General features: G+C 40.9%; 1 protein-coding gene across 1 annotated transcript in view; it reads left to right on the top strand.

Moving 5' to 3' along the window:
- LOC126412501 (general transcription factor IIH subunit 4) overlaps positions 1–13,750 on the top strand; it is a 127,605-nt gene that overhangs the window by 34,271 nt on the left and 79,584 nt on the right. Inside the window, exon 3 of the mRNA XM_050082128.1 lies at positions 4,968–5,099. Coding sequence (XP_049938085.1) covers positions 4,968–5,099 — 132 coding nt within the window. The remainder of the gene's footprint in view (positions 1–4,967; positions 5,100–13,750) is intronic.

Genomic DNA, 13,750 nt, shown 5'->3' with positions numbered 1-13,750 from the left:
AATCAGTCAACAGTTTTATTACACTGCTGATGCTAACTGATAAATCATTTATATATTTTAAGCGCATTGGAGATCCTATTACACTTTATTGCAGTGCACGCAACATTACTTTCGTATCTGTTGACATTTGTTATTCAGCACAGTATGCTAAGTTCTGTTATTCAAACATTCATGGAGCCAATTGCATATCTGTGAAGCTACTCCACTGATCAGTCCTGGGTTGTAAGATGACATAGTGTAGTGTTGAACACCTTTTGTGAATCTGATTTCAGTTTGTATTTAAGTTTATTTTATTATCTATTGAATTCTTATGTCACGTGGTAAATACTTTAGAGTAAAGCAGGCCAGTTATTGAAAAGCAGAAGCATTGAGGCATTGGCTGGCACATAAAATAGAAAGGATACGTGCTAGATTTCAGAGTAGATCCTTTGTTGAGCTAGAGTGCAAATACATAGATAACACACAACCTCAGCACGTTCTTTCCCATTCGCTTTACCCCAAACCAATGTGACACTTTCCTGAGATTGACCTCCACCTCTCTGATAGCTCCATCCACACCTCTGTTCACATAAACCCACTACCTACCAACAGTACCTGCATTTTGACAGCTGACATCCCTTCAATACTAAAAAATACCTGACATACCACCTGGCCACTCATAGATGATATATCTGCAGTGATGACAATTCACATACTCACTATGCTGGAGGTCTCACGAAGGTCTTTGCAGATAGACACTACCCCTAAACATAGTCCTTAAATAGGTTTCCTGTACCACATCCTCCCACCACCCTCCAAGAATCATCTACAAAGAAGCACCTTCCTCAACACCTGATATCGTCCTAGGCTGAAACAATTAAATCACATCCTCTGTCGTGGCTCTGATTATCCGCCAAACTGACCCCCTCCTCCTCCTGAACCACTGTCTCCTTGTACTCCTTAATTATTTATGTTCTGCCAATACTTTACAACTATAATTTCACTCCCTTCAGTGGTGCGCCAATGCTGAGTACTGGACAGTGTAGATCATTTCTCCTTCTAGTATTATATATGAGTACAGTAGCCCAGCCTACCAAGTTTGGAAGTCCTCTGGAAGGCATGGATCTCGAAGACGGCCATTAGATGGCACTGCTGCAATCTGTGAGCACTGCTGTCGCTGCTGCAGCACTGACTACAGAGACACACCTGCTATGCCATCCAATCAGTGCCTGCGGCAGCCCCTTTAAAGCCAGTGGCACAGCTTGCTACACATTGTGATTTTGGTTCTGATTTTGCTAAATCTTAGGTTTCGGTTGTGGTTCACTTGCTGGACTTGTTATTCTTCTATGCCATCTCCATTGTTTGTCATTCTCTAGTTGTTGTTGTACACCTGTTTATTCTTATCAGGAGACTTGCTGTGGCACCACCAGCCAGTCAGCCTGTTCTAATGGTTCTCAAATCATTCCCTATTTTGTCAAATTCCTGCCACTATAATCGGTGACGAGGTAAAAGATCAGCAGCATCCTAAGCACGTGAAGCTCATGCAACTTGTGGAACAGCAACAGTACCAGCTGCTCATGCAGCAGCAATTGCAACAGCTATTTCAACAACAGACTGAATTGTCCCATCATAAAATTCAGTATTTTATCAGATTGCTTACAGCATCTGGGTTCAGGGTTCCCAAGCCATCCAGGCTGTGATCACTTCCCAGGTGGAGAGCAACCCATCCACATTTCCACCATTTAGCAATGCCAGAGAGGATTGGGAGACTATTTTCAGCAACTGAAGCAGCACTTCGCTGATTTTTAGGTTTCAGATGATGCTCTCCTTTCATGGGCTTCCCCAAAGACATTTTTCTTACTACAGAAGTTATCTCCACGCTCAAATATTGTCACACTCAATTAAATGAGATGTTTTCGTTGCTGTCAAATTATTATTCGCAACAATTCCATGTGGTCACATTGCACCTAAGTTCCATCAGTACCACAAGCAACATAGTCAGTCGTACCACTCATGGGTGACAGCTTTGCAAGGATTATGTCGATGTTGCAATTTCACTTGTACAAACCAAGCTTGCAGCACTTCCTGTGCAGATTCTGTGATGTGAGATGTAGTGATCCTATTAGCTCCAGATCTGGAAGTATACCCTGCAGCCCTCAAACTAGACAATTGGATGATGTTTTGAAAATCGCACACACTTTCGAGATCATGCAGGCAGCAATTGACTGCCTCGTGGGTCAACCCCAAATAGCAGTAGTCCAGCCACTGCCTCCGGGACTGAATTCTCGTAAGCCTTTTTCCTGGCAGTGGCACCATGATTCATTGCTTTTGATCATGTCAGTGGCCTCTGAACAGCCTGTACCCCCCTGTCGGTGTTAGCAGCTGGGTCTCCCATCATATCCTGAGTGCTCCACGGCACACCCACATGCAGAATATCTGGATCACTGTGCATGGTGCACCTGTTGTGGGAGAGATGGGCATCTCCGTACTGTCTGGTTTCATCTGTCAGGATGGTCGAATGTCACTCCTCAAGGGATGGTGGATGAATTAGAGGCAGCTGTTTCTTAGGGCAATCCTTCCAACCTCACAATTGGAAACCAGAATGTCCATTTCCAGATGGTTATGGGAGCTACTGTTTCTTTGTTTAACCACCAAATGTATGCTCGTCTTAGTTCCCCAACTTGGCTTTGCTCTCCCATACATTGGTCACATTTGGTGACAGCTTGATTCCCCTCTGTGGTCAATTGACAAACAACACTGCATACGAAAAGGTCAAATGATTGATAACTCTCTTGTCAATAGTCACTCAGCTGACAACATTTCCAATATGGACACTTCCTCTCTGTTTGGGTTCTCCATTACTGACAAGGTTCATGTTGTTTCAGACCCGGTTCCCTTCCAGGAGCTCAATGACCTCTGTACTGCCTTTGCACCTCTATTCGAACCTGGCCTGGTGTGCACCACAGCTTTCCTTGCTTGTATCTCCTTACATTCAGACAATGCCCATAGTTGAACATGCTAAAACCAATTCATGCCCCTGGTGGTGGTCAAGAAACCCAAGGACTCCCACGGGTTGTGTGGAGAGTTTAAATCGACAATCAGTGCTCAGGTGCAAGTGGAATCCGACCCCATATCACATACAGATGACATCCTCACAAAGCTTGGTGTGAGTGAATTGTTTTCTAAGACAGACCTTGCTGATGCATACTGGTACTTGCAGATTCCACTGAAATTGCAATGCATTATGATCATCAACACGCCCCCTTTGACTTATACAAATACAAGCACTTGCCATTTGGGATCTTATCCTCTGTAGCAGTTTTCCAGAGATACGTGGAACAGTTAACAGTGTTCATCCCTGCTCATGCTAACTGTCTCAATGGTGTAATGGTCACGGGCATTACCTGTCAGGACCAGCTGCACACCCTTTGTCCCCTCTTTGCTATGTTGTGTGATGCAAGGCTCAAGTGCTGCTTACACAACCACTATTTTTTATTTTATTGTATTGTATTATTATTATTATTATTATTATTATTATTATTTTAAAGGAACTAGTGAATGCTTCAGCCACTTGCTCAACAAAGATGGGATGCAACCTACTGGCCACAGTGTTTCTGTCATTGCCCCTCTATGCTGCCCACAAAACTTACAGCAGCTGCAGGCTTTTTGTGCAGAGCAGAATTATTAGTTTAAGTTCCTTCCACAAGCAGCCGACATTATGCATCTGCTCAACCAGTTACCAAGGAAGGGCATTCAGTTCTGGTGGACAGCTGACGGAGAGCATGCTTCCACTCGGCTGAGGCATCTGCTGTGCTCAGCGCCCTGCATTATGCTCTTTTCTACATCACATTTGGCCACTGATGCTTCTCCCTGTGGCATGCCTCCACAGTGTGACTATGGTGTTTCACGAACACTAGCTTGTATCTTTGTTCAGTGCACCCTAATTACAGCACTCCAATAAACAAGATTGGAGTCTTAGCTTCAGTGTTGGCTGATAATAAAAGAACAGCCAAACAGGTTGTATAGTCACTCTGAAAAATGGCTTTTATTCCCAGCTTTAATGCATTATCCATTCTCAGATAAGGTGGTTTTGGGAAAAGTGCCTGATGCTGGGGGTGGATCCTTATTGTGTATGCCCCACTTGACAGCCAGGTCATTCCATTTTACTTTGAGTCTATTGCTGTATTCTTAGTTCTAAGCCCCCTTTTATTTCCACTGACAGCCTCTTTGTCCATTTAGAAGGGAGGTGGTGATGTATCACTATTTTCTGCACGCCTTATCTTGGCTGGGGGCAGCCTCTTACCAGAGATGAATTCCAAGGGTTCCCATCAGCTTGTGGTCTACACACTGCCCCATTTTGCACCGCTTTTTACATTTCCTGTAATTGCTTTTAACTCGCATTATTGCTAATTAATGTTCTGGGCATCTATGTCCTATTTTCCATACAGCTTGGTAACATGCTGAGACAGAGTTTACTTCTGATTAACAACACTGTTCTCCAATAACTTCTTTCCTGAATGAGTGACTGATGACCTCATAGTTTGATTCCTTAATCCTCTTAAGGTCAGCACAGTGGTCACCATTATTGATGAACAAACGATTTTATTCTCAGTGTTTGTAATTTTCTATAAGACTGAACTATAGTCATTGAGAAGAAAAATAAGATGGCATAGTCACATATTTTCGTAATAATTTATTCCAGGAAAAAAGGCATTCATTCACATGCCTGAGAGAATGTTGTGCAAGTGTGTATCCCATTTAATTTTGGCATAAATCAATACCAAAAGCCTCCTTCAAATAAGGAAAACATAAAATCCAGTTGTTTATATGTAGCCTCCAAATAATCTAACCAAAGCATCACTTGCACAAGTTTGCCTGTGCTTAGTGAACATATTTCCTGCCATTACTGTATCATCACCAAGATAAGAGTTGCCATGGAATTTCTGAAACTACCTGGTTACTGATTCATTTTTTACTCTGTATTGCAGAGAACATGCTCAAGTATCTGAGGTGCTGACGAGTCTCCATGTCTGGCAAGAGGCAGCTATTCCTGGTGGGTTGCCTGGTTGGATCCTGAATACAACTTTCAAAAAGTATCTCAAAGTTGCACTTCTAGGAGGGTAAGATATATGAATAATATTATTCTGCAATTAGTATTCTTACAGTGCACACTAAGTGTATTGTCATAATGTGAGTCTGAGAACATAAAGTGTTAAAGGAAAATCTCTTTTGCTGTAACACAGCCCAAGTTTCAAACAAATATTGTCGTTAACTTGTAGAAAATCTAGGATGTTGTTAACTTATAGATGTAGTTGAAGACTAGAGAGGATGCCTATTAATATTCTTTTCGAACTAAATATTTGCCTATTTTGAAGCAGCTGGAGGAAAGCACACATCAAAACAAGAAAATATTGAAGAAACATTACTCTGCCACTCCGCATCCCCACCCTTTTTTATACGACACACTTAATACACATTGTTGAAATAAACCAGATAATAGTATAAGACTTCCTTTCTTTGATCCACTGATTTTCCTAATCCAGTAAATAATGGAAAACATTTCATCGAATCTCCGAGACTAAGCATATAGCAGACAAGAGTTATGTAAGGCTGATTTCTTTTGCAGTCATTGTTGGCAAGTACAAAAGCCTCTACATTTTCATACTATATAATTCTTCTTGCAGTTGATCTTCATGCTGATGCTTCAGTTCTATTACTGGAGCCTTTCGTAGTTTTTGAAGACAATGTTTCAGCTCAATTTCGGCAAGGATAATTTAGTCTCTTTATTTGCATGTTACGGGGATCATACACCGATTAAAAGAATTGGGGGAACATGTATATCCACATCCAGTATGTTAAATCTGTTTTCATACTGGCAGTACTTCTGGCCATATTACATGACTTGAGATCTTTGCTTTCAGTGTAGGCAACAATTAAAATTATTTGCCATGTATTAGATGTGTTGTGCATCACAGTACAGTGTCAGGTGACTCCTCGGACGGATGTGGGTACTGATGTTCCAGTGTTTTCTAGTGAGGTACACAGATGGTATTTGTCATTTGTGCATTTTTGTCATTTGTGAACATTGTATTCAACCAAGTACATACAATGCAGCATCTTAACGCAGCACAAGTTGCAAGGAAGGTCTGTTTGATCCAGAAAGGGTGGACTTTTGGTCATGTTGCTGCAAATGCAAATGCCTCTCCATGTGTGATCCATAAGTTGGCGAGTTGGACAAGAATAAATTTCTTTATTTCTGTCTACGATCACAAACTTGTTAGGTCCTCCGACTACCAGTAGCAGTCAGCAATGACCATTTTCAGATCAGCAAAATGTGGGAAAAACACAAATACAACTAATGGATTGTCTACAGCATAAAAAAATACAATAGGCGATAATAACTATATGAATAGAGAATGGAGAACATATGTATGCCTTCAGTAGCAACATCTGGCAAGCTTGTGACACAAATATTTTGTGGCTACTGTGTGGCAGTTTGTTTTGAACAGTAACACAGTTAACAAGATGACTGTAATACATACCATATTTTATGTAAGTTTGACAATACTGACACTGATTTTGTGTTTATCATTTGATGATGCCACTATGGCTTCATTATATTAGGAAATGTTTTTAGAACAGGTATGCCTCATCATATTTAAAGTGCATAATTTTCACATGTTAGTCAGTAATAATTTTCATTATCGCCAATTTATTGTTTTGAGCTGTAGACAATCCACTAGTTGTATTTGGGTTTGTATTTTATTTTTCTCCTCATGTTTTACTGCAGGTCTGAAGATGGTCACTGCTTACCAAAAGCAGTTGTCTGAGTACCTAACAATTTTGTGATCACAGATGGAAATAAAGAATTTATTCTACACTTCCTGGATCACTGTTCCATTCATGACCATGTCACAGATTGCGAAGTTGGACAAGGTCGCCGATACATTACAATGCCACTTGAAGACCAATATCTGGCCATATCTGCATTGCAGCGTAATACGGATACCACCAGAGTACTGCAAGACGATCTCAGAAGGGCAACTGGAGCCACTGTGTTCAATTAGGCTGTAATGAAATGGTTGTGAAAAAAGACGCAAGTTCCAAAGGAAATGCGCCGTATACAAAACAAAACACAGTGCTCATACAAGCGTCTGCCAACAGTAAAATGTGTCAAAGGCATTTGGAAGACTATGCAATGCTTCATAACAACAAAATGCCTCCGATGAGCATGACGTAACAACTGTTTAAATGAGATTCCTTTGAGCAGTTGCGGGCGGGCTCTTGTGCATGCGTAGTTGAGTCGCGCGTGACTAGTACTTTCTCCCGCTTCTGGTTACAAAAGTGTGGCTGGGCGCCACTACCTAATATTGCCCGGTTTGGAAATATACAGGTAGTAAATCCGGGCCTGGTGCGCAGAGCAGTCTGAGTTGTGGTGGGGAGATAGGTCGTCTAAACGTGACCAGTGTTTACGTTCAGTATTTTTTTGTTTCTCCTTCGTTTATTGCTCTCACGTTAAATGATAAAACGGATTTTTGTGACCGGGAGATATCAAATGAATTAAAATACGTTCGCATAATTACAGAAGGCTAAAATATGTTATTAGTTTCAGATTTTATTTCCATCTTCCTGACAGTCAAGCATTAATCACCTTGCAGAACAATGAAGTTATCTTTGTCGGTTTGCTAAAGAGATTTGGCTTTTATTAATCTTTTCTGCTGAGGCAGTAAGTTTATTTGAAACCAACTGTTTAATTTCACACTGTTGGCTGGTTTCAACTGTTCGCTGATTTCAAGTGCACGTTTGACATTGGGCCATGATAAAGAGCCAAACATGAGATAATACAATACTGGTACTCCAAAAAACTTTACATCCGAATCTGGACATACGAATGTGCACTTTAAGCTGAATTATGCATTTTACGAAATTCTGATGCTGTTGAAGTATCCTCTGATTCTTGTTTCTTTTATGACATAATGTAAGATCTTTTAATGTTTTACATGTACGAACATACGGCCTTGCTGTGTCATCGCGCGGTGACGCCTGTTATCTGGCGCTCTCTTGCAACTGCTGAAACGAACCTATTTCTAATGGGTAGCGGGAAAATACTGCGAATGGTGATTTGAAAAGCGTTACATACATTAAAAGCAAATTTCCTTTTACGCAAGATGAACTATGTGCGAGAATGTACGATGAATTTCTTAAATAATAAAGCGTTTGACTCTCATTTAAAAATCAACTCTTTGAAGGCGGCTACTTAGAAGAATTTCAAACCCAGAAGATCAGACATTTACGTCGTTATTAAAAATTTTACTGGTACATTTGTGTGATGTATCTTAAAGTGTATCACACGCAGAAAAGATCATCATTATATGTGGAAGCTTAGCTTCTCTTCCAGCTTATTAATCTTCGAGACCAATGTTATATGTGAATGCTATGTATGTTAATTTAAACCATTAACTTTCCTTATTTGTGTTTTTGCGCTACTGGAGAGTGATCTTGCTATTGGCTGATTACATCACGTGTCCTATGCTGTCATCAGCTGGTGAAATCACGTGACATGAGCTATGAGTGGCTTACAAATGTGCAACGCAATCTCGATTTCAATGCTTCAGAAAGTAACATATGGTATTTGGTGGAATTCGAATTTATACCTTTTTAATACAAAAATACGCAGCGTACATAGTGCTGCACATCAGAGGTGTTTCAAAACGTATTTTTTTAAATTTTGTGTTCCAGTAATCTTGTCTCCTCTGAACCTCCATTTCCGTCTCTCCCCAAATGGCGATCTCATCAGCATTTTCTTCTTCCTTGATTTTTTTCATGATTGTATCCATAAGTGTAACAAAGAGTAAAGGGGAGAGCGAACTGCCCTGCTGAAGACTTCTTTTTGCCTTAAACCATTTTGATCTTCCACCTCCTACTTTCTACACTGCTCTCACAACCATTGTACAGCATGTGGACCTTTTTAATTAATGAATTGAGAACATTATGTTTTCTCAAGCATTCCCATATTTTATCCCCTGGTACACTATCATATGCTTTTTCCAAATCCATGAATACTACTATCAAGTCCTTTCCTTTTTCCCAAAACTTCTCCATTAACTGACGGAGAGAGAAAATGTGATCTATTGTTCCCCTATTACTTCTGAACCCATGCTGTTGTTCCTCTAATTGGCGTTCTAGAATTTTCCGCTATCTTTTTTCTATAACCTTTTCCATTATCTTAAAGCAGTGTGATAAGTGTTATTCCTCAGTAGTTGGTGCATTTCTTTCTACTACCTTTCTTGTACAGTGGTATTATAATTCCTTTTTTCCATTCATCCAACACTTTGTTTTCTTTCCATATCATCCCCAGCACCCGGTGTAACCACTGTATTCCATGGATTCCTGCGGCTTTAATCATATCCGCTGTCAGCTCATCCAATCCAGCCGTCTTCCCTCTTTTCATCTGTTTAAGGGAATTTTCAGTTTCTAACCAAGAGATTGGATCCTGCTCCTCCTCTAATTCAATGACTTCAGTGTCACTTTCTTGTGCACCTTCCTCATTCAGTAAGATTTTAAAATAACTCTTCATCTCTTCTCTGATACCTTCAACGTCCCTGATAATTTCCCCATCTTCTGTTTCAATCACTTTTATGTCTTCTCTATCAGATCTTTTACTTTTCAATAACCCATATAGCAGTTTTTGGTTCCCTTTCCTATCCTGCTCTAGTTTCTGGGTGAATATTTCCCATCTCTTCTCCTTTTCTTCTTTCACAATTCTCTTTGTTTGGAGTTTCTTTTGTTGGTATTCCTTCTCCAGTGTTGTCACTTTGTGTTCATATTTTGGTACGAGCCCCTGGTTCTGATTTTTTTTCCGAACTCCATGTTTTTCTTTGCCATATTATGTTTTTTAAGTGCATCTTTTACTCTATTGTTCCACCAACTGATTTCTTTGTCTTTCACTTTACTCTTAGTTTTGCCACATATCTGCACAGCACTGTTAACTATTGATGTTTTAAATAGGTTCCATTCTTCCTCTACACTACCCTTTCAGTTTTTGGCAATTTTTGTGCAACTATATTTTGCAAACTTTTCTTATTTTCTTCTTCTTTCAACTTCCACCCCTTAATTTTAGCACTCTTTGTACAGCATTCAAACTTTTCATCTTATAATTTAGATCAGCTACTAGTAATCTGTGGTCACTATCCAAGTGCTCACTTGGTATGACTTTAGTGTCCCTTACTTTTCCTCCAATTAGTTTGTCCGCTAATATATAGTCTATAACTGTCTTAGATTTGCCATCCCAGCCATATCTAGTAATCTTACGGCTACCTTGTTTCTTAAAGAATGTATTCTTCATGAAAAAATGATTCCTTATGCACAGATTTGTAATTTCTTCACCCTCAACATCTCGTCTTCCATATCCAAAAGAACCCATTACCTCCTCATATCCATTTCTATCTGTGCCGATCCGAGCATTCAGATCCCCAGTTATCATAATGTTATCCTCTCTTACTTGGTCTTCCAGTTCTTCAAGGAATTTCATTTTTTCTTCCTTACTGTACCCTTGCTGAGGTGCGTACACTTGCAGTATAGTAAAACTGTTCTTTCCCAAGTTCACTCTTGCTCTAATTATCCTTTCACTTATAAAGCTCACTTCTGTAATTGGATCAATGTCTTTGTGAAACACTAACCCCACTCCATTTTTTGCCTCTTTATTGTGACCCTGCCAGTATAATTTGTACCCACGTCTCAGCAATTTAGAGTTTTTTCCCCTTCCACTTGGTCTCACTCAATCCAAGGATATGAATCTTTCTCCTCTCCATCATGTCTACAGTCTCTTCAGTCTTTCCTGTCAAGGTTATTACAGTCAATGTTCCCACTCTCAACTTGTTTTTGTCGGGTTCTCGTTTTCTGTTCTTGTTTAGTGTATCTTCTCGTGTTCTTGGGTTTTTCTTCAGGCTGTGAAGAGCTGTCATTCATTCCAGGGGAACAAGAAGGCCTGTCTACATTAGGTATTTTTAATCCAAGGCTCGTTCTTTGATTGAAAGCAGTAACAACTTTTTCTCATCTGCTGGCGTGCAAAGCCTAACACATTTGAGGATTTTCTTTCAGGGTTTACTCCCTCAGCCTTTGAAGATCCCTCATCCCCACAAGGCTGTGGTTCCACTCCTCATTTGCCCTTGGGAAGGAAAGGGTGCCTCCTCCACCAGCTGTGCCGTCCCAAAAATGTTGTTCTCTGCCGTAGCTGCTGTTAAGGACGTCGCCATTTCCCTGGCAGTGGTTGATAATGATAAGGAAAAAGGAGAGGTTTGGCAGCGGTTGATAATGTTAAGGAAAAAGGAGAGGTTTAAGATAGGATAGGATAGGAGACACTTGTCTGGATCCTCCCCTTTGGGGTGTCCGACATAGGTGAACCTGCTGGTAGCTACGCTACTGCTAGCGTAGCCCTCCGGATCCAGAGCACACAAAACTCCTCACCCATACGGATAGTGCTACGTTAAGGCGGTGAGGAGGGGAATCACAGTGTAAACCCATAGTCAACTGAATTAGATAACTTCTACATCGAAGAGAGAGCTTTCAGTTGCCACAGTGAATGAAATAGTTCAGTGCATCACGTGATAGACATTGGTAGACATTGTATAAGTTACAGTGAATAAAGTGTTCCGGGCAATTATGCCGTGGATTTCACCTTACAACCCAACATTATGTCCGCATGTGCAGAGGACGTTTTCAAGAGTGATCGTAGCTTTTTCGAATGTCCAATTCACACCCTGGCTTGCTACTGACTACTGCAAAATTCTACTTCCACGTGCTTCTGCGGAGTGGCATTATGGCACATGCTTGGAATGTGTGAGCACAATGGCTGTCTTCTGCTGTTGCTATCACCCCGTTCTGGAATAGTGGTATGCATCTTCTTGAGCACCAGAATCCAGATGTCATTCAATTTCACACCCTCCTCCTCCTTTTTGAAATTCCTGGAGTCTTTCACAATCTCTATGACCTCTGTGTATAACATTTCGTGGTATCCACTTGTGACTGCCAGTACTTGAGTCCTATCAAAATTAATGTGGTGGTCTCCTCGTTGCAAAGCAAGTTCCGCAACAACTGATCTGTCAGTATCCCCTCTTCTGCGATTGCCCTTGTACTCTTCTAGTCGTTTTTTGATAATTCTTTTGGTGGTGCCCACGTACCCCTCCCCACAACCACATGAAAACCTGTAAATTCCTGCTTTTTCCAGTGATTGGTGACCATCCTTGGCCAATTTTAGATGCGATCGTTAATGAAAGGATGGAAAACTTTCAATTTCACAAGCGTTGGAGCATCCCTATGATTTCTGTGCCCTGGTCTTAACGCCTTTTCAACTCAGTGAACTAATAACAATTCTTGAGCAAAATGTTAGTGAGATATTTTAATTGTGTGTTGAGCAGCTCTGGTATGCAGATTTTCCTTGCTCTTGTCTGCCAAAGTTTTTTATGATGCCTCACTTTTATTATAGGTGGTGGTTTGAATCCCAGTGTAGGTAATGGTCTGGATGCGTGGGTTTTTGGTAAATAGTGTGACCCAAGGTACCATCTTCTTTCTTGAAAACTAGCACATCAAGAACATTCAATCTTGCCAAATTCTTGAGAGAATTATTATGACCATATGTGGGCCAGTCAGATTTGTATATCAAGAATTCAGCACATTTTATCAGTAATTAAATACAGCCAGAGGACATATTCCTTCTATTGAAATGAATACCCCTAGCTGCATACAGGTGTTGATATAAGTCAATGAGGACAGTTGAAAATGTGTGTCCCAACCAGAACTCAAACCCAGGATCTCCTGCTTACATGGCAGACGCTCTATCCATCTGAGCCACCGAAGACACAGAGGATGGTCCAACTGCAGGGACTTATCTCTGGCATGCCTTCCATTAGACCCACATTCGCAACTTATCATCCTGCACTATATTCATAGTGCCCCTGCCCATCATACTCATTACGCGCGGCATTACTGCCGATTCCCATAAGAGTTCGGGCACGGTTTGTGCATCTGCACACAAGGGCGATCTTCTTCTGTGTGGGTGCACAAACAGTGCCGGAACTCTTATGGGAATCGGCAGTAAAGCCGCGAGTAATCAGTATGATGGGCAGGGGTACTATGAATATAGTGTGGGACAATAAGTTGTGAATGTGGGGCTCACGGGCAGCGTACCAGACATAAGTCCCTGCAGTCGCACTATCTTCTGTGTCCTCGGTGGCTCAGATGAGTAGAGCGTCTGCCATGTAAACAGGAGATCCCGGGTTCGAGTCTGGGTCGAGGCACACATTTTCAACTGTCCTCGTTGGCTTATATCAACGCCTGTATGTAGCTAGGGGTATTCATTTCAATATAATTTCATTCTAAGGAGCTGCATGGTATCTGTTCTTTCAGATGTGTCCAACAGAACAGATACCATCTTCATATACATATTACTTACTTTTTATGTCGTATCATTGTTCACTATGGTTCCACTTAATGATGTATTGCAATAGCTGAATCAGATTTTTCCTCCTGATGTTGCAGAACTGTTTAAATATTGCCGCACAACCACAAATTTCAAGTGGAACTATGAATTGTATGAATAAATGAATGGTGTCGCTGTGGGGAGCCCCTCAAGGCAAGTTACAGTGAACTTCTTTGTGGAAGATTTCAAGGATCAGTCATTGGAAACTATGAACAAGAAACAATATTTGGTTCCGATACATGGATGATAAGTTTGTTTTTGTGGCAGGGAGGAACTGGGTCATTTACACAAACA

The sequence above is a fragment of the Schistocerca serialis genome, chromosome 1 (genome assembly GCF_023864345.2).
Source record: "Schistocerca serialis cubense isolate TAMUIC-IGC-003099 chromosome 1, iqSchSeri2.2, whole genome shotgun sequence".
NCBI classification, from domain to species: domain Eukaryota; kingdom Metazoa; phylum Arthropoda; class Insecta; order Orthoptera; family Acrididae; genus Schistocerca; species Schistocerca serialis.
The sequence above is the reverse complement of the archived record's forward strand: the minus strand, read 5'-3'. Positions and strand labels throughout refer to the sequence as shown.